The sequence below is a fragment of the Coregonus lavaretus genome (assembly GCF_964263955.1).
Source record: "Coregonus lavaretus genome assembly, chromosome: 13".
NCBI classification, from domain to species: domain Eukaryota; kingdom Metazoa; phylum Chordata; class Actinopteri; order Salmoniformes; family Salmonidae; genus Coregonus; species Coregonus lavaretus.
The window spans coordinates 31,193,567-31,215,401 of record NC_140000.1 but is presented as its reverse complement, the minus strand read 5'-3'; the positions used below and the strand labels follow the sequence as shown (position 1 = coordinate 31,215,401).

The 21,835-nt window shown below is 40.5% G+C and overlaps 1 protein-coding gene across 1 annotated transcript in view; it reads right to left on the bottom strand.

The window, feature by feature from the left end:
- The window catches only part of LOC311139397 (ER membrane protein complex subunit 2), a 72,823-nt gene extending 58,988 nt beyond the window's left edge, over positions 1 to 13,835 (bottom strand). Inside the window, exons 1-2 of the mRNA XM_084174267.1 lie at positions 13,750 to 13,835; positions 4,727 to 4,840 (exon numbers count right to left, since the gene is read on the bottom strand). Of these exons, the coding sequence (XP_084030393.1) occupies positions 4,727 to 4,840; positions 13,750 to 13,789 (154 nt within the window). The 5' untranslated portion in view covers positions 13,790 to 13,835. The remainder of the gene's footprint in view (positions 1 to 4,726; positions 4,841 to 13,749) is intronic.
- Positions 13,836 to 21,835: the final 8,000 nt, after the last annotated feature.

The following is a 21,835-nucleotide window of genomic DNA, read 5'->3' as shown; positions in this document are numbered from 1 at the left end:
TGTTATTGGCCATATGCGCCGAATACAACAGGTGCAGACATTACAGTGAAATGCTTACTTACAGCTTACTTACAGGTCCTATGTAGCTCAATTGGTAGAGCACAACGCTTGTAACGCCAGGGTAGTGGGTTCGATCCCCGGGACCACCCATACGTAAAAAAAATATATGCACGCATGACTGAAAGTCGCTTTGGACAAAAGCGTCTGCTAAATGGCATATTATTATTATTATATTATTAGCCCTTAACCAACAGTGCATTTATTTTTAATAAAAAAGTAAAATAAAACAACAAAAGTGTTGAGAAAAAGAAAAGAGAGCAGAAGTAAAATAAAATAACAGTAGGGAGGCTATATATACAAGGGGATACCGGTGCAGAGTCAATGTGCGGGGGCACCGGCTAGTTGAGGTAGTTGAAGTAATATGTACATGTGGGTTGAGTTAAAGTGACTATGCATAAATAATTAACAGAGTAGCAGCAGCGTAAAAAGATGGGGTGGGGGTGCTTCAGCAAGGCTGGAATCGGGCAGATTTGTCTTTGTGATGGATGCATGAATCAAGCCACGTACAGGGTTGTTCTGGAAGAAAACTTGCTTCCTTTTGCTCTGACATTGTTCCAACTCTGAGGATTGGTTTTTCCAGCAGGACAATGCGCCATGCCACACAGCCAGGTCAATCAATGTGTGGATGTAGGACCACCAGATCAAGACCCTGCCAGCCCAATCTACAGACCTGAACCCCATTGAAAACTTCTGGAATGTGATCAAGAGGAAGATGGATGGTCACAAGCGATCAAACAAAGCCGAGCTGCTTGATTTTTTTGCACCAGGAGTGGCATAAAGTCACCCAACATCAATGTGAAAGACTGGTGGAGAGCATGCCAAGACGCATGAAAGCTGTGATTGAAAATCAGGGTTATTCCATCAAATATTGATTTCTGAACTCTTCCTAAGTTAAAACATTACTATTGTGTTGTTTAGAAATGAAGATGAAGTTATTTTCTTTGCATTATTCGAGGTCTGACAACACTGCATCTTTTTTGTTATTTTGACCAGTCATTTTCTGCAAATAAATGCTCTAAATGACAATATTTTTATTTGGAATTTGGGAAAAATGTTGTCAGTAGTTTATAGAATAAAACAAAAATGTTATTTTTACCCAAACACATACCTCTAAATAGTAAAACCAGAGAAACTGATCATTTTGCAGTGGTCTCTTAATTTTTTCCGCAGCTGTATATATACAGTGGGGGAAAAAAGTATTTAGTCAGCCACCAATTGTGCAAGTTCTCCCACTTAAAAAGATGAGAGAGGCCTGTAATTTTCATAATCAACTATGACAGACAAAATGAGAAAAAAATAAAAATAGAGAAAATCACATTGTAGGATTTTTTATGAATTTATTTGCAAATTATGGTGGAAAATAAGTATTTGGTCAATAACAAAAGTTTCTCAATACTTTGTTATATACCCTTTGTTGGCAATGACACAGGTCAAACGTTTTCTGTAAGTCTTCACAAGGTTTTCACACACTGTTGCTGGTATTTTGGCCCATTCCTCCATGCAGATCTCCTCTAGAGCAGTGATGTTTTGGGGCAACACGGACTTTCAACTCCCTCCAAAGATTTTCTATGGGGTTGAGATCTGGAGACTGGCTAGGCCACTCCAGGACCTTGAAATGCTTCTTACGAAGCCACTCTTCCGTTGCCCGGGCGGTGTGTTTGGGATCATTGTCATGCTGAAAGACCCAGCCACGTTTCATCTTCAATGCCCTTGCTGATGGAAGGAGGTTTTCACTCAAAATCTCACGAAACATGGCCCCATTCATTCTTTCCTTTACACGGATCAGTCGTCCTGGTCCCTTTGCAGAAAAACAGCCCCAAAGCATGATGTTTCCACCCCCATGCTTCACAGTAGGTATGGTGTTCTTTGGATGCAACTCAGCATTCTTTGTCCTCCAAACACGACGAGTTGAGTTTTTACCAAAAAGTTATATTTTGGTTTCATCTGACCATATGACATTCTCCCAATCCTCTTCTGGATCATCCAAATGCACTCTAGCAAACTTCAGACGGGCCTGGACATGTACTGGCTTAAGCAGGGGGACACGTCTGGCACTGCAGGATTTGAGTCCCTGGCGGCGTAGTGTGTTACTGATGGTAGGCTTTGTAACTTTGGTCCCAGCTCTCTGCAGGTCATTCACTAGGTCCCCCCGTGTGGTTCTGGGATTTTTGCTCACCGTTCTTGTGATCATTTTGACCCCACGGGGTGAGATCTTGCGTGGAGCCCCAGATCGAGGGAGATTATCAGTGGTCTTGTATGTCTTCCATTTCCTAATAATTGCTCCCACAGTTGATTTCTTCAAACCAAGCTGCTTACCTATCGCAGATTCAGTCTTCCCAGCCTGGTGCAGGTCTACAATTTTGTTTCTGGTGTCCTTTGACAGCTCTTTGGTCTTGGCCATAGTGGAGTTTGGAGTGTGACTGTTTGAGGTTGTGGACAGGTGTCTTTTATACTGATAACAAGTTCAAACAGGTGCCATTAATACAGGTAACGAGTGGAGGACAGAGGAGCCTCTTAAAGAAGAAGTTACAGGTCTGTGAGAGCCAGAAATCTTGCTTGTTTGTAGGTGACCAAATACTTATTTTCCACCATAATTTGCAAATAAATTCATAAAAAATCCTACAATGTGATTTTCTGGATTTTTTTTCTCATTTTGTCTGTCATAGTTGACGTGTACCTATGATGAAAATTACAGGCCTCTCTCATCTTTTTAAGTGGGAGAACTTGCACAATTGGTGGCTGACTAAATACTTTTTTCCCCCACTGTGTATATATATATATATATATATGTATATATACAGCACCAGTCAAAAGTTTGGACACACCTACTCATTCAAGGGTTTTTCTTTATTTTTACTATTTTCTACATTGTAGAATAATAGTGAAGACATCAAATCTAAATGTCCATTGTTCGTGTTTCTTGACCCAAGCAAGTCTCCTCTTCTTATTGGTTTCCTTTAGTAGTGGTTTCTTGCTGCAATTCAACCATGAAGGCCTGATTCACACAGTTTCCTCTGAACCGTTGATGTTGAGATGTGTCTGTGACTTGAACTCTGTGAAGCATTTATTTAGGCTCCAATTTCTGAGGCTGGTAACTCTAATGAACTTATCCTCTGCAGCAGAGGTAACTCTGGGTCTTCCATTCCTGTGGCGGTCCTCATCAGAGCCAGTTTCATCATAGAGCTTGATGGTTTTTGAAACTGCACTTGAAGAAACTTTCAAAGGTCTTGACATTTTCCAGATTGACTGACCTTCATGTATTAAAGTAATGATGGACTGTCGTTTCTCTTTGCTTATTTGAGCTGTTCTTGCCATAATATGGACTTGGTCTTTTACCAAATAGGGCTATCTTCTCTATACCCCCACCTACCTTGTCACAACACAACTGATTGGCTCAAACACATTAAGAAGGAAAGAAATTCCACAAATTAACTTTTAAGAAGGCACACCTGTTAATTGAAATGCATTCCAGGTGACTACCTCATGCACCTGGTTGAAGGAATGCCAAGAGTGTGCAAAGCTGTCATTCTGCAGCGATACGCCATCCCATCTGGTTTGGGTTTAATGGAACTATCATTTGTTTTTCAACAGGACAATGACCCAACACACCTCCAGGCTGTGTAAGGGCTATTTGACCAAGAAGGAGAGTGATGGGAGTGCTGCATCAGATGACCTGGCCTACACAATCCCCCGACCTCAACCAAATTTAGATGGTTTGGGATGAGACGGACGGCAGAGTGAAGGAAAAGCAGCCAACAAGTGCTCATCATATGTGGGAACTCCTTCAAGACTGTTGGAAAAGCATTCCAGGTGAAGCTGGTTGAGAGAATTCCAAGAGTGTGCAAAGCTGTCATCAAGGCAAAGGGTGGCTATTTGAAGAATCTCAAATATAAAATATATTTTGATTTGTTTAACACTTTTTGGGTTACTACATGACTCCATATGTGTTTTTTCATAGTTTTGATGTCTTCACAATGTAGAAAATAGTAAAAAGAAAGAAAGAAAAACCCTTGAATGAGTAGATGTGTCTAAACATTTGATTGGTACTGTATATATATGGTCAGTACTCCTTGATTCCACACTGAATTAATTCATCATTGGAGAACCAGTCATTTCTAAGAGATTGATGCCCTTCCTTGCTTTCATGAGCAGCGAACTGTGACAAGACAAAATCAATCATAGGCCTACTGTCCAACATGTTCTAGCAATCATGTTGCAGTGAAACCACAAACCATAGCAGTCCACATGAAATCTAGATTGTAGTATTTGCATGCTTTTTGCCAGACTGAGAATACAGTATATGAATTCATTTCCCCTTCAGCCACTAAATGTTGTCTATATTGAACATGCTGCCAGACTGTAAATGTTGGCTATGTGTATGTCTTTGATGCCTGAAAACACTATACATCTCCATCACCTATATGTCTAGACAACATCAAAGTCCTCATCCTTCATATTATAATGCTACTTTTTCTTCAACAGCAGAAGTCTGATGAATAAAATCAATCAAGAATGAAACAAATAGACAAATCAAGCCCTTGGCTCCCAAACATCTTGTGATGGATGGCTAGTGTTGTGGATCATTGTGTACAAACAGATTTGGCCTACTATAGCAGCACTAGAAATTGGTCTGATGTGAATCTTGATTTAATGCATATGTACTTACTGTCATCTCCAAGTTTGGACGCATGCTCATTTATCAATTCTTCGCCAACATCCACGATTTGCTCACTGTTTCTGTGGTTATCCTCCCTCCACTTCCGCAGCTTGTCTCTCATTTCTGTGAACACAATCAGGCAATAAAAAAATGACATGCTTCATATAACATCATATTGAATCAGGTAGAGCGCACACACACGAGAGTGAGCAGCACACTATCAGCCCCTGGAGCAATTGGGTTAACTTGCTCAATAGCACAACGGTAGCGGACACTAATGATCCTGAACCAGCAGCCCTCTACTCTAGCAGGCAGTTCAGTGCATACTTTTTCTGCTTACTGGTCCACCTCTCTAACATCTGGGCTACCTACAGGTTCCTGACACACAGTGCCTTCAGAAAGTATTCACACCCCTGACTTTTTCCACGATTTACACAAAATAAAAATTAACATTTGTTAAATAATTATGAATAATAAAACACTAATATATATTGATTACATAAGTATTCAACCCCGAGTCAATACATGTTAGAATCACATTTGGCAGCAATTACAGCTTTGAGTCTTTCTGGGTTAGTCTCTAGAGCGTTGCACACCTGGAATGTACAATTCGTTTTTTTATTACGTTTTTATTTTTGTCAAGTTTCTTGCTCTGTCTTTCATTGTTTTACATTTACATTTTAGTCATCTTTCCATAGATTTTTCAAGCCGATTTAAGTCAAAACTGTAACTAGGCCACTCAGGAACATTCAATGTCATCTTAGTATGCAACTCCAGTGTAAAAGTGACTTGTTTCAGGAAACTAGACGTATGTCGCACATACATTTATTTTTTATCAAAATGACGTTTTTGGCAGAAATTCCTTCTGCAACGTGAACTTTCATGTGTCTTAATAACAAACTTTTATTCCATCCATAAATATGAATACAATTGTTAAATTACGAGCCTAGTTGGTTTAGCCATGGAAAAAGACAGGAACCTTCCCGCTAGCCATGATTCGCTGAGATAATGGATGGCCTGGACATACCGGGATATGAGTTTGGATTGGTCTACCATGTAGCATGCTTCTGTCTATAACGTGAGCTGTTCAGTATGTGTTGACAGTCCTTTCTACCACGCCGTTTTTGAAAGATATAACGTTAGCCATTGAGAACTACAAAAGTTGCTACTTTTCTCAACAAAATTGATTACCTGAATTTAGCAGGCGCTGTCGACAGATCAGTTGGAAAAAGTGATGGGCTACTTTCTGCACACGCCACGGTCAGTGTGAACCGGAGTGACTTGACACAATGCTGGCGTTCGGCTATCTACTCCGATTTCAGAGCCCGCTCGTCTGAGTGTGCCAGAGCAGAGAATAACTGATGAATTTACGAACGCTCAACACCCGTTGAATATGGCCGGTGTCAGTAAACGTCGGCAAATAAAGCATAATTAAATTGTTGCCAGCATCACAGTTACAGTCACCAACGCTCTGGATAACATGAAAACACCCTAACCAGGTCTGCTAGGGCGAGTAAAATGGTCAGAGTGAGATTCTCTCTAATTTGTGTCTGGAAGTAGCTAGCAAGCTAGCCTGGGTGCTAGACTGCCGTTGTGAGGTCAGAACGCTCGGATCAACCCTACTCCAAGGCCAGAGGTTCCGAGAGCGAACCGCTCTGAATTTACGAACGGACAATCTGACAACGCTCTGAATTTACGAATGCCCAGAGCGCACTCTGAGCGCACTCTGGCACTCCAGATTGAATTTACGAACACACCCAAGATATAGCTACAAACAAAAAGGAGTTAAATGGTTCCAGTCTGCCGTGAAGCGTTCATCCATGTATACGGTTAAGAGTCTAGCTACATTTTCAGATATAAGTTTCTAATTTTGTAAGAAAGTCGTTTTTTTTGCAAGTTAAAGGGTACTGTTCGTTACAGTAGCTAGCAAACGTTAGCTTGCTGGCTCGCTAGCTAACGTTACATTTATGATCTGTGTAGTAATATTATTCAAATCAGAAATCCATTTGCATTGCTAGTTATAGCCTAATGTTAGCTAGCTAACATTGAACCTAGTTTGTTAGCTTTAGCTAACTGCAGATTCATACTACAGCTATTCCAATGTTTGTATTGGTAGTAGTATGAGTTGGGATTATGCCGGTTCATTGTTTAGCTAGCTAGCTACCTACATGTCTAAACACAAGACTCCACTTCGGCCGGATTATTACATGACCCATCAAATTAGCCAGGTGTGTCTGGGGGGTGATTACGGCCATCTATTGTATTTCACGAACATGTGTACATGTCTAGACAATAGTGACCCATCCACTTAGCTAGATAAGGCTGGGGGATGGTTATAGCATTTCCTTCACATGACCCATCAATTTAGTATGTTGGGTAAGCATCATCTAATAATAATAATAATAACATATTCATAAAATATTTTTTTCTGGACACTTTGTTTTTTATATTGCTACTATGCAAGTAACCACTTCACTGTACCGTTTACACCTTCTATATCCTGTGCATGTGACAAATAAACGTAGATTTTATTTGATATAGCGTGTGTTTACCACATTGCCTCATATGTGAATCCTTAAAAAGATGGGTGGGGCTAAGGCTTAAGAGGGTGTGAATGATGCTGAATGGGTGTAGACAAAGAGCTCTCCAGTAGGTGTACCAAAACATTCAAGGACCATTTTCTCAAAGTGGGGTTAGAAGTTTATCAACTTTCAAAGCATCATTACTTTCCCATTGTTCCTCAACTGTAGTATATGATATATATATTCTAGCTCTGAGTCTCTACTTTTATCTAATGTAAAGAACACCATTTAAAATGTTGCTACATAAATCCGAATCGAGGCAGTCGGTCACATATTTGGCCTTTTGTATGTGCTTTTGCTCCAATCTGTTTCTTTTTTATCCTGAAAAACTCCCCAGTCCTTAACGATTACAAGCATACCCATAACATGATGCAGCCACCACTATGCTTGAAAATATTGAGAGTGGTACTCAGTAATCTGTTGTATTGGATTTGCCTCAAACATAACACTTTGTATTCAGGACAAGAAGTTAATTGCTTTGCCACATTTTTTGCAGTATTGTTGCAAACAGGTAGTGCTAAGCGATTAACTTAAATTTCTGTTATTTTCCATTTATAAACAACTAATTGACCGATGTCGGTTAAATTATTTGAATTTCATTCATTCATTTTATTCCTGTGAGCTCAATGCACACATCACACAGTTTCTCTAGAGATACATCGGATCCAGCCTGAACTGTTAGATGTAGTAGGGAGTTGTAGTTTCCAACAGGCCAATATTCTACACAGTTTAGCACATAAAGTGGTAATTAACTACAATGACCATAATCCATTGTGTATCTACTTGTCCGGTGTGTTTCTTTTACGCCTGCTTTGGAAGAGAGAACAATGAGCGATCGTGATGTGATAAAGAGCAGTTGCTGCTTCGCGAGTTCTCTCTACCTATTATCTAAGTGAGTGATAGTTGGTATTCCGCTGTAATAAAAGTATGCCTTGTTTACTTTGAAGAACTACACAAATTGTTATTTTGTCAGACAGCATAGGCAGCAGCTCTATAGAGATGAGATGACTTGGAAATAAATAATAAAGTCATCAAATTAAACAAACGTAATATACACAACTGAAATATTTTATTTAAGTAATGTAATACGAACAAATGGTTAATAAGTGATAAGCAGTAATGGGCAGTCACTACTATCATGGGACTTTTATTAATTGTTTTATTCAACCCACATAATGCATAGTGAATTTAATGTTTAAAAATATTAACGAAACCGAAATCAGTGATTATTTTTTTATAATCGAATCAAACTCAAAAAGCACTAATCGTTAAGCACTACAAACAGGATGTATGTTTTTGAATATTTTTATTCTGTACAGGCTTCCTTCTTTTCACTCTGTCAATTAGGTAAGTATTGTGGAGTAATTACAACGTTGTCGATCCATCCTCAGTTTTCTCCTATCACAGCCATTAAACTCTAACTGTTTTAAAGTCACCACTGGCCTCATGGTGAGCGGTTTCCTTTCTCTCCTGAGTTAGGAAGGATGCCTGTGTCTTTGTAGTGACTGGGTGTATTGATACACCATTCAAAAGTGTAAATAATAACATCACCATGCTTAAAAGGGATATTCAATATTTTTTTATACCCATCAACTAATAGGGGCCTTTCTTTCCGAGGCATTGGGAAGCATCCCTGGTCTTTGTGGTTGAATCTGTAAGATAATTGTATGTGTGGGGTACAGAGATGAGGTAGTCATAAAAAAAGTATTGTTAAACACTATTATTGCACACAGAGTGAGTCCATGCAACTTATTATGAGACTTGTTAAGCACATTTTTACTCCTGAACTTATTTAGGCTTGCCATTACAAAGGGGTTGAATACGTATTGACTCAAAACATTTCAGCTTTTCATTTTTTATAAAAAATTTAATAAAAACATAATTTCACTTTGACATTATGGGGTATTGTGTGTAGGCCAGTGAATTTTAAATTCAGGCTATAACACAACAAAATGTGGAAAAAGTCAAGGGGTGTGAATACTTTCTGAAGGCGGTTAAAACAAAGCTCATTCGCTAGTTATCTAAATATCTACCTAGCAAGTAAGCTAAAGTCAACTCTGGAAAACTCGCACAACAATGCTCTCTCCTTTAGTGTTAACACGCAGGCTTTGAAAAATATCTCTCTTTTGCTGATTTTAGCTAGCTAGTAATAGTAGTAGCTATCCATTAGTAGTAGGCACGTCAAACGTTCAGCCTGCTGCACAGACCCTATGGACACTAGTCTAGAGTAGCTGGTTAAATTGTGCTTACGAGCATTTTTTACATCTAAAATGGTTAAACTAGTGAGAAATAGATCTGTGAGTTTCCATGATGTGGACAGTATGGAACCGGTTCAGCGAACAGAACCGAAAACCGGAAAATAATGACATTTTTAGAGGAACAGAATCAGAACGAAAGTGATCTATACTGTTCTGGAAAATTACCAGTATTTTAAAAGAATGGGAACCGGTTAATGTACTTTTAGGTTTTTTTCAAGTCCCACAAAAAACGCAATAAAGTGGCTATGCAAAGCCCTCACTGTCACTCAAACTTATTCCAGTGTCTGCCTGCCAGCTGAAAATCTTTGCCAGTGTGTGTAAGCTACCTGCCCGAACCCCCCTCCGAAGCATAGGCTACTGTACCCTACTGATGTTACAAGCGTGATTCCAAAATTAGGGAGAAAGATTTTTAATGAGAGAAGAATGGATTCACTTTTTCAATGCTAATTAAGAACACTACAGTTATCATGTTTCACATTGGATTTATTTAAGTGTTTTTATATTAATTCTGGTGCCGCTCTGCACACACAAGCTTGTTAGCTAGCTCTGGTCCAATGTTAAGCCCACTTTCGAAAGTTCAAAGACATTCAAAGATCTTTCATAAAAGCTGCTCCTCTGTAGGTATAATTATATGGGTCTAACTCAGATAATGCATGTCATAACAAGATGCCCAGCGCTTAAAGGGATACTTTGGGATTTTGGCAATGAGGCCCTTTATTAACTTCTCCAGAATCAGATTAACTCGTGGATACCATTTGTGGATAGCATGCTAGTTGATACCATAGACTTCCAGTCATTGCGCTAACGCTAGTTAGCATTGGATTCGCGAAACTACCTCTAACGTCCTTCATACTGGACAGAGACATACAAATTGGATCCACAAGTTCATCTCACTCTGGGGAAGTAGATAAAGTGCCTCATTGCCAAAATATCCCATTAAGCCAAGCCTCCTCCACCCTCTCTTGCTCTCTTCAGTCGCATCTCGTGCCCTACACTTATCTGTCTAATTCATGTAAACAACTAGCTATAGCTTGCCTGCTTCACAGCAAGCTGCTCTATCCGCACTGATTGGTGAAGTAGTTGAATGTAGAGCTAAATGTTAAAAAAAAAAAAATATATATATTAATAATGATTTCAGAGGTTTAAAAACGAACAGAAAGAAACAAACTTTTTTGGGGTTCAAACCGGTTCATAACTTTATTTTGGTGGTCGGAACAGAGTAACGGAATTTTAAAAAGAATGGTTCTGTTAGAACGAAACAATTGGAAAATAATTTTTGTTCCAACCCCTGCTTACTACATTACACAAGCTGACGTTTTGACCACATCGAATTGGGGGGGGGGGGAATTACACATCCTTTTTACCTCAGAATGTTTATAGTCAACACGATGACAAGATAAATTGCTTAAAACAGATCAATATCTTTGGCTTTGTACTATTGATTTTGTCATATGCGCTGGGGGTCGCAGGACTTAGAACACAGTTAGCCCAAACATTTGCCCCCTGTTCTATTAATTTCAGAGTGATATCGATGGATGTGATTAACAAAAAAAGTGTTGCGTTACACTTACCTCGTTGGCCCACTTGAATCAAAATGTAGCTAGCTGCATTCTACAAAGTGTCCTCTAACCAGTGATGAACACATTATTCACAGATTCTGTGTGGTTTTTGAGTGGTGTTAGTTAACAGGACGTGCAACCTCATCTCCCCCCTCTCGCGCAATTGATGTTAATGTGATAATCAACAGGAGTGACTGAAAAAAACAGTGTTGCGTCTCTCTTTCGGTTTTAGTGACCACCATATAAAAATCTAACATTCCAAAATGTGGCTGTCTGTGTTCTGCAGGTTGTCCTCTGACCTGTGATGTATAAATATATCCAGTTTCCATGTGTTTTTTTAGTTGTGGTCTTTTCAACAGCAAAACAACAGGGTTTTTGGTGCATGGGCAGTTTATAAGGTGCTCATTTAAAAAATACAAGTAATTTGATTACTATTGTTGCACATATGTGTAGATAGTACATTTTATGTTTTTTTTTTTATGTTTAGGTTTACAGTGCCTTTGGAAAGTATTCAGACCCTTTGACATTTTGTTACGTTTTACCCTTATTCTAAAATTGATTACATAGTTTTTTCCCTCATCTACACACATTACCCCATAATGACAAAGCAAAAACAGTTATAAATTTTTACAAATGTATAAACAAATAAAAAACTGAAACATTACATTTACATAAGTATTCAGACCCTTTACTCAGTACTTTGTTGAAGCACCTTTGGCAGCGATTACAGCATTGCTTCTTATTGGGTATGACGCTACAAGCTTGGCACACCTGTATTTGGAGAGTTTCTCCCATTCTTCTCTGCAGATCCTCTCAAGCTCTGTCAGGTTGGACAGGGAGCATTGCTGCACAGCTATTTTCAGGTCTCTCCAGATGTGTTAGATCGGGTTCAAGTCCGGGCTCTGGCTGGACCACTCAAGGACATTTAGAGACTTGTCCCGAAGCCACTCCTGCATTGTCTTGGCTGTGTGCTTAGGGTTGTTGTCCTGTTGGAAGGTGAACCTTTGCCCCAGTCTGAGGTCCTGAGCGCTCTGGAGCAGGTTTTCATCAAGGATCTCTCTGTACTTTGCTCCGTTCATCTTTCCCTCGATCCTGGCTAGTCTCCCAGTCCCTGCCACTGAAAAACATCCCCACAGCATGATGCTGCCACCACCATGCTTCACCGTAGGGATGGTGCCAGGTTTCCTCCAGACGTGAAGCTCGGCATTCAGGCCAAAGAGTTCAATCTTGGTCTGAGAGTCTTTAGGTGCCTTTTGGCAAACTCCATGCAGGCTGTCATGTGCCTTTTACTGAGGAGCAGCTTCCGTCTGGTCACTCTACCAAGACTCCAGGAAGAGTCTTGGTGGTTCCAAACTTCTTCCATTTAAGAATGATGGAGGCCACTGTGTTCTTGGGGACCTTCAACGCTGCAGACATTTTTTTGTACCCTTCCCCAGATCTGTGCCTCGACACAATCCTGTCTCTGAGCTCTACGGACAATTCCTTCTACCTCATGGCTTGGTTTTTGCTCTGACATGCACTGTCAACTGTGGGACCTTATATAGACAGCTGTGTGCCTTTCCAAATCATGTCCAATCAATTGAATTTACCACAGGTGGACTCCAATCAAGTTGTAGAAACATCCAAGGATGATCAATGGATACAGGATGCACCTGAGCTTAATTTCGAGTCTCATAGTAAAGGGTCTGAATACCTATGTAAATAAGGTATCAGTTTTATTACATTTTTTTAACATTTCTAAAAACCAGTTTTCACTTTGTCATTATGTGGTAGTGTGTAGATTGCTGAGGAAGTTGTTTTATTTCATCAATTTTAGAATAAGTCTAACATAACAAAATGTGGAAAAAGTCAAGGGGTCTGAATACTTTCCTTAGGCACTATCACAAACTGTTTCTGCATATTGGTTATTGATTTTGACACTTTAAAACGGTGTTTTGGCATTTTGCTATTTATCAATATGTCTTGTCAACAAGAAGCAGTGACAGCATAATTTTAAATGTCAGTTTTAGGAATATAAATTACATTTACAACAATTTCTAATGGTATTATACTTAGCTAATCAGGTAACTGTTGAAAGACTCCAAAAACGTGCTGTGATTTATTTTGATGATAGACAATAAATCACCAAAACGGGTTTTCCCGTTGCCTATTAGTAGTATCTATTGCAAGACCGTGTATTTTAGCAAGCCATCTAATGAGGCAGAACAATGTCAGCAGGTAGCTAGCTAGCTAACTTAGTTAGTTATAATCAACTGACAGGCGTTAGGTACCTAGGCTAGCTAGCTTAGCCTGCTGTGTATCCTTGCAAACTCACACATGCTGTGGACTGTTAGCTACGACAATGGGATACAAAATAACAACATTAACAGATGAATCAATACAACGTTAGCTAGCTAACTTTGCTAAAATCTTAGAAGAAAGCTAGGCAGAAATAATGTGCTAGCTAAGTGGCTCTCTCGTGTTAGCAAGCTGAGCTAGCTAGCTAACAAGTTAGCAGCTGGCTTGATGAGATGGACATACGCAGCTACATTCGCCGAACGATGGCTAAAATGCACTACGTCGAATTATACAAGGATTTAGCAGCACACTTTCAGTCATACAGTACATTAAAACGTTTAATCGTCTGTGTTTACCTTCCCAGGTTACATCGTACATTTCTGATACCGACGCCATCTTCCTTGGCAGCACAGGTTCAACGTCATTGAACTGGGTGTGGCTTGTTTCTGCTTACTGAGCCTTTGCTCTCTGAATAGTGTAACCACAAGTGACCAGTCAGTCTACAAGCTCGAGAATTGTCAAACATATTTTTGAGACATGTTCAATGTATTTTATTCATTTAAATGGACTTAAATATTTCTGCTACTTCCATTGTTTTTTTCTGCTATTAATATGAGTGTAATATGTATATGATATGATTGAGTGGTGGGCGTAAAAACTGTTCGTTTTTATTAAAATGAGAAGATTCATGGAGGTCAAGTAATTTATGATTAAGGGGAAAGGTAAGACCGAGAAGGACAACATGTTACTTTATGCATGTCTTGCTCACATGCCATCTTCAAAAGGCTGTGTGTAATTGAGCAGGCATGGCTATCATGGATGTTCACTTTGAGGCAGCTGTTCAATCATTGGGGTAATTTAATCCTACAATCTGATGCATAGATTACATCAGGTCCCTGTCTATTTAATTGAACAATTGACACTCAGAGCAGACCACAGTTTCTACACCTGAAAAATCTCACTTTAAACCCTGTGGAGAGGATCAAACAGACTGGTTAGCATAAGAGTCATGACAGCACTGGATGTAAGACTAAACAAAAGCAATGCATGCACTTGCTCTGACCCTTTCCCCCATCATACCCAGGTATTAAATCTGACAGCGCTGATTAACACACTGCCTCCAGTTATTATTCATGTAACTGGGCCTAAAATTACCCTGTTTCAACCGACCTCAAAACAGGGTCTGAACCGTAACCCTAGCCCTCTCCAGAGGTTTAGGTCTCCGAGCTCTGCAATACTGCTCACGCTAAATTTATATTCATCTTACACCTAGCTTTCATGAGGCCTGGATAGATTTGTGGTTGTTACCAGGGAGGGCTGGAAAGGGGTCTGCGATGCTGTATAGTCTCGTGCTTAGTTTTGTAATTCATTTTCTTCTGAGGTAGGATAAGCAGAATGTCAGGAATAGTACCACTGAAAGTGGGAATTGTGTGTTGAAAGCACATTTGAGATGCTGTGTTGTGTCTTACTTTTCTTGATTTCCCTCTCAAGGGGCCTCTGACTGTCGATCCCATGTCTCTGACTTTGTAAGTTCCACGCCACACTCCACTACCACATTACGCACTTGTTGAGGTGGACTCAGCACAAACTCACTTACAGAAACATTTCAGAATCCTGATGTCATCCCCAGTACCGCTCACTGCACTGTAGATACTTTGTTACTGTTCTATTGTCTGAGGTCAACAGCACTGTTTTGTTACAGGACACTGCCATTGTAAAAAGGCAGAGCATGGTCATTATTGGGCAAGTACAAGAGGACTATAAAATGTCATCATCTCTGTCAGGGATACAAAAAATAACATGATGTGCGGTTGAACTTACGTTCAGCTCAAACGATCCGTGGACTTGTAATTTTCAAGTCTGCACATGGCAGTCAGTTGATATGTGGTCAGGTTTTTGCTGGAAACGAAAATACTGAGGCGACCACATTAAAACAAGCAAACACTGTCCTTCGGGGTAACAGGCTTTCCCTTCTCTGCCAGGGTACTGTTAAAGGCCATGGCCCTGCTCTCTTCCCGACCTGCACCAACGACCAGAAAAGACGTTGGGGCCTGACTCAGAGGATGAGAGGCCATGATGGTAAAGGCCCTCTGTACTGTGCACAGGTTTAACAAGCTGTCTAACGTTGTCAGCATGAGATGCAGCTGTATCTGGAGGTAGTGAAAAAGAGAGGGTCACTCAGCTAAAATGTCACGATGAGGAGAGATCAATAGCAACCGTCCTGAAAACCCAAATTGTGCTCCTTGACTGCTGCTTACGTAGGTTTTCATGTTCCGAGAGCCCCACAAATGGCACGTGGGACATGCAATTCACAGTGTACAAAACCTTAAGAACAACTTCCTAATATTGAGTTGCAACCCAAACCGGTGTGCCTGGCACCTACTACCATACTCCATTCAAAGGCACTTAAATATTTTGTCTTGCCCATTCACCGTCTGAATGGCACACATACACAATCCAAGTCTCAATTGTCTCAAGGCTTAAAAATCCTTCCTTAACCTGTCTCCTCCCCTTAATCTACACTGATTGAAGTGGATTTAACAAGTGACATCAATAAGGGATCATAGCTTTCACCTGGATTCACCTGGTCAGTCTATGTCATGGAAAGAGAAGTTGTTCATAATGTTTTGTCCACTGAATATATATTTTTCCTTTCAGTCTCCTTTCCTTGTCTTCAAAAAGACAAGCTTACAGTAGAAACACTGCACAGGCATTATATTTTGATTTCTGACAGAAGCAATCAGAGTTGGCAATCACTAAAATGAACAGTTACGGCCTGAAAATTGATGTGGAGTTTAGGTGCTCTGCGGTTTTGAAACAGTTCCTGTTAGTTTCCAGCCTTTTCTTTTTCACTGGTGTCATACGGTTGTGGAAAATGAAGACAGATGCAATTAGCAACAATGTTTGGGCTAAACCCTCTGGAGCCAGCTGTGCTGTGTTTGCTTTGAAAGCTGACTACGACCCCTGTCTGACCAAGTTGCTTTCAGCTCACCGCGAATCACTCTCTACAGATGACTTCAGCACACGTTGCCTCTGATGATCTCCTCTCCGTAGCACCCTTTGACCTCACCCTTAGCCTGCGTGAGAGGCCCAGAGCGGGAAAACTGTGGCCCATCACAATTTAGCTACCTCACTCTCTCACTCCCTAGGTTTCAATGCCAAGAACAATATTCAGCTCAATGTCAGCCCCGCACAAGTAATTAACGTTACTCACACAGTTAGAAGCTCAGGATGTATGGCTCCCCTGACACCTAGTGTAGTAGCGTGATTGCTCATAGTGGAGTAGTGTATTACCACATGCAGTACATTATGTGTTGCTGGATTGGATTTAATGTCCACCGTTCTTTCTCATTAAATTCATTTTAAACAAGTTTAACATCACCAAGCAAGAGAAGACTCTCAAAAGACTCATTCCCCATGTGTGTTCAGATGTGTTCACCCACAAGTAACCCACTGCAATTTAGGCAGGTATGAAATGTCCCATCATGATATGGGTTGAGGTACAAAATCAACTACATCCCTGACTAAGTATTAGGCTTGAAGCTGAATTCAGATTTCCTTGACTTTATCCTAGTAGTTGAGCACTCTAGCAGAGTTAACAATAGTATGAGAGAAATGTTTTATTATCTTTCAATGCCAACCTGTGAAGAAAAATCACACTTTGTTTGAAATAAAAAAAGGTGCTTGATATTATGCTGCAACATGGAACATTATTTATTCTATATCAATTACTGTAAACTTAACAAAAGGATACAGATTCAGTCTTTGAATTTTGACTTCTCATGCACACATGATACGCCATACAGTGACCAATCTGTCATCTACTGTAGATACCCTCTCATGTTTGGACGTTGATTTCCTCATATAACTTTATACTGGCACTGATTAAGATTAGGGAAAAAAGTTTAATCTGAGTAAAGCCTAAATTTGAGTCTCCCTTAAGAGCTAACCTCACAGATGGTGGCCCTTCTCAGTAACGGTATCCCGAGCAGTAGTGGTCTGACCTTTAACCCCAAGCTATTGTTACAGCTTGAAACATAGAACACTTCTACATCCTCCCGGGGTCCGAGTTGAGGTTTACCATTTAGAGAAGTTATGGCCCTTGTTCACTCTCATAATTACTTTCCTCCAATTGTTTTGAGAGTGGTTTTCTTCAGAGCCTTCAACTAAGTTACATAAATATATGCAACTGCAATCATTCCAAAAATTCTGAATCCAGATGAAGAAGTATAAACAAATCCCATCCCTTCTTCAGTGGAAGCCATTGCTAAATAGCATGATCATGGAGTTATTGGATTTCACATTTATTTTCCAGTAAGAATGTCCATGACCAGCCTCCCGAGTGGCACGGTGGTCTAAGGCACTGCATTGCAGTGCTAGAGGCGTCACTACAGACCCGGGTTCGATCCCGGTCGGTATCACAACCGGCTGTGATCGGGAGTCCCATAGGGCGATGCACAATTGGCCCAGCGTCGTCCGGGTTAGGAGAGGGTTTGGCCGGGGGGGTTTTACTTGGCTCATCGTGCTCTAGTGACTCCTTGTGGTGGGACGGGGCCTGCAGGCTGACCTTGGTCGTCAGTTGAACGGTGTTTCCTCCGACACGTTGGTGTGGCTGGCGGGCGGGTGTTAAGCAGCGCGGTTAGGCGGGTCATGTTTCAGAGGACGCATGACTCGACATTCGCCTCCCGAGCCCGTTGGAGAGTTGCAGCGATGAGACAAAATCATGTATTGTCCATGACCACACATTTTTAGATAACACTGTATTCCCTGTAATGTCATGTTTTCAGAGAAAATTGCAGAGGGGAAATCAAGCTATGCATATCATGAGGAGTGAACATGTAGGGTTGGGGCCAAGGGGGGTCAAATATTCTCTCTCTGTTTGCTTAACTCTTTTTTTTGAGTGGATAATATTACTGAAGTGTACTAACTACAGGATTACAGCATCACATGAACACACATCTCCTCTATGTTTCCTAAGACATAATATGACACGTGGCCATGTGAGGATTCTCCGGGGTTAGAAAAGTATTTACATGTTACTCTTGGTGTAAAAGGTTGACATGTGCTGTGCAGATGTTCTGCCATGCTTGATGCAACTGGGTGCCTTGCCTGTGAGTTTGTATTGTGTTCTGGCCCCCTGGCTCGGTCGATAACCCCGAACCCACTGCCATCGAATCGGACGCTGCTGATGTCAGCATTGGGCTCTGGATCAGGAGTGTGGGCTGCTGATTTATAACCTGAGGTGATGCATATCTAAAAGGATAATTGAAATGCATATGAGATACTGGCATTCAGATTGAGAGGAGATGCTTGGCTTTGCAACAACCAGCACAGAGGCATTTGTCTTCAGATCGTTTTGATGTATTTTTTGACAGATATTAGAGAGAACAGAGGCTGGTGGTGGGTGTCTTTGGCACTGTCTGTCTTCATTCCTCTCTTGGAATCGTTGACTGAGGAGGCTTTCAGAGAACTAGAGAGCTGAGGTTTTTCATGGAATCCCTGGTTTATCACTATTGGCCCTTTAAGTTGATCCAGTTAGGAAAAGCTGAAAAGTATTTATCATCTGAAAGACACATACATCAAGAGATGGATCCTTTTTCTGCATGCTGAAATATGTTTATGTTTCTGACAGCATCCTTTTATTGGACTGGGATATACTGACAGATGGATCATGTGTGGCCACAAACCTACAGTCTCCAAAGGCCTCCGCCTATAGCGTTCACAACATTTTAATTTTAATTCAAGGAAACAGAAATGAGCAAGTGGGTCTGTGTATTTACGCCAGTTATCGATGTAGTGTTTTACAAGGCTCCACTCTGGATCACTTTCTTCATTAGCATGACTGTGTGATGTTTCTGGGTCTTGCTGGGATCTCCTCATTAGTTGTGTGTTTTTGCCTTTCCTACATGGTTTGGTTGACCGAGAAGAACCTTGGCAGTGGTCGACTAGACTAAGGTACAGTCAGAAATATATCCCAGCCGCCATAGCTAATTTGGAGACCACCCTGCCTCCCCACAGAGATTGAGTGTGATGCAGAACAATGGGGAGGTTCAACTTTGTGGTTAAACAATAACTCCACACAGCTACAGGCTGAACTGAGGCGCATGCAGCGGGGTCTTGCAATACACAGACAGAGAGTGTAGTGTCAGGCCCTCCAGCTGGAAAGGTCTGATTTGGGTTGACCCCAACCTCCTGGTGCGGTCTCCAGAGTCTGGCTCCAAGGTTCCAGTGTCTATTCTAGTCTGTCAAGAACTTGGACTAGGCCCTCCGGTTCTGGACGGTCCAGACTGGAACCCATCTAATGAGAGAACAAAATAAATTAGGGGTAAATTGTGTGTGCATGTTTATGTATGCTAACACCTCTCAGTGTCAAAAAGGGGCAGAGTGCGTAGGCGTGCATTCTGCATTCACAAGTACATTCTGAGGAGTCCGCACCACAAAGTTTCCAGACAGAAGAAGTAGTAAAAAAGTAGCAACATCCGGAACTACCAGGGCTACTATTGAAAACAGTTCTGCCTTCCGCAGTCATGTTACCACCCATTTCCATACACAGTGAGTAAACACAACATTCAAGAAGATTCCAATATGATAGGCAAGACCACCTTAGTTTTGGGTAGTACAGCACTTTAAACCATTGTCGCAGCAGTCCCACCAGTGAGGGCATATATCTTTGGATGACAACTGTGCACACATGAGCATGGGCTGTGAGCTATGAGCTCACTCAGCGCATCAGTAAAGTACAGTAGCCCTATAAAATAATAACATTCAAAATGGGGTCTGCCCTGAAGTCTATAGACCTCAGAGCGGTGTTCAGGTCCAAGAAAGGCTCAGGTTGAGTAACCTCAAATGACTAACGCGGGCAGGTCCCCTATTTGCTGTGTAAGTGTTTCCCTCTAGTTGGAACCTCGATGTGTTAATCACTTTAGCTCTCACAGTTTCCTAAAACTTCCACCAAGCCACAATTAGGTATGATTCACCGTAAAACACATAGGCCTAATTCTGCTTCTCAGAGTAGGGAAATAACCAGCTGAAAGGATCCAGCAAGGGAAGGTGATCACAGCTTTTAGTGTGACTCTGAAACCTGATAGATGTTTATTTTGGGTAAATTGTGTAGTTCGTGTGATGACTTTTATCAAATGAAATTTGCATAATTCAAATACAGCACAGTAGCCCCTTAGAGTCCTACTAGGGGGAAATGTAAATAGCTCCTGAAATAAATAAAAATCCCTTCAACAGAAAACGAATTCCATCTTAAGAGGAGAGAGTATTCCCATGCTTGGATTTTTCCAACATACTCCCCAGGGCACCTTCATTAAAAACCCTGGCTGGATGAAATAAGAGAAACCAAAACAATTTGGCCTTTGAATCAGTCTTTCAAACACAAGATTCTTTGTCAATTATAATTTAGCTTGTGGTATTTAACCTATGGTTGAAAAATATTTATTGGCTGTTGTTTGCAAATGTTAGGTTTTGCCTTCTCCAGATCGGTTTGTACATTTCTGTACCATGGTGTGTTTTGTTGTTGGAATCTGCTAACAAAGTTGGAAGAGAAGCACCAATCCTATCAGGGTTTGTTGTCATAATATTTACACTTTCACTTGGCAAAAATATATCCCCATATCTTATGATTTAAAAAACTGAGGAAGACAAATCTCAACAGAAAAAAATATTAAAGACTAAACAGTGCACTTCTTCTGGATAAAACCAAACCACTTAGTAATAGCTGGTAATTTCTTAATAATAAACCATGAATAATCGTTTCACAGGCATTTTCATGGACGGACTCCCAAGTAGTAAAACTGCTAAATAAGTGAATATGCCAAATTTGTCAAAGCAGTAAGCAAAAGTAATTTGGCGCCATTTTCACAAAAGGAATTCTGTTCTGTCAGTGGTGATCCAAATGCTAACAAAGGGTAAGCTATATCATAAAACAACAAAAAAGCAATTTTCAGAGTGAAGTCACTGCTAGGCCTACAAGTATGTGGGCCAAATGGAGGCATGTTTGTCTTTTTGAAAGATGGGTCTATTCTTTGGCAAATATTTTATCCACCTCAGAACTAGCTGGGTAAATATAGTTTACCATTGGCCAAAATATTGCTAAATGATCCGTGTGTCAGTTATTGATGATTGTGAGAGCTCAACATAAAATGTTGAAGGAAATTAAAGGTTTAAATCACTCTCTGAACAAAATAACAAACTAGCGAGCATCTAGAGATCAAATTATAGGGACATTTGTGAAATTAGTGCAAAAACAATACAATTAACAATACAATTAAAAGATCTGAAAGATCCTTTACTCAAAAAACCTTACTCAAAACTCTTGGGCAGAGGACACATAGGAGCAGTGCTGGTGTTTTTCTCCAACTTTTTTTGATTCTTCTTCGAGTTTTAAAGAGCACAGACTTTAAGCCAGGGCTGGCTATGTCTGAAGCACCCAGTAAA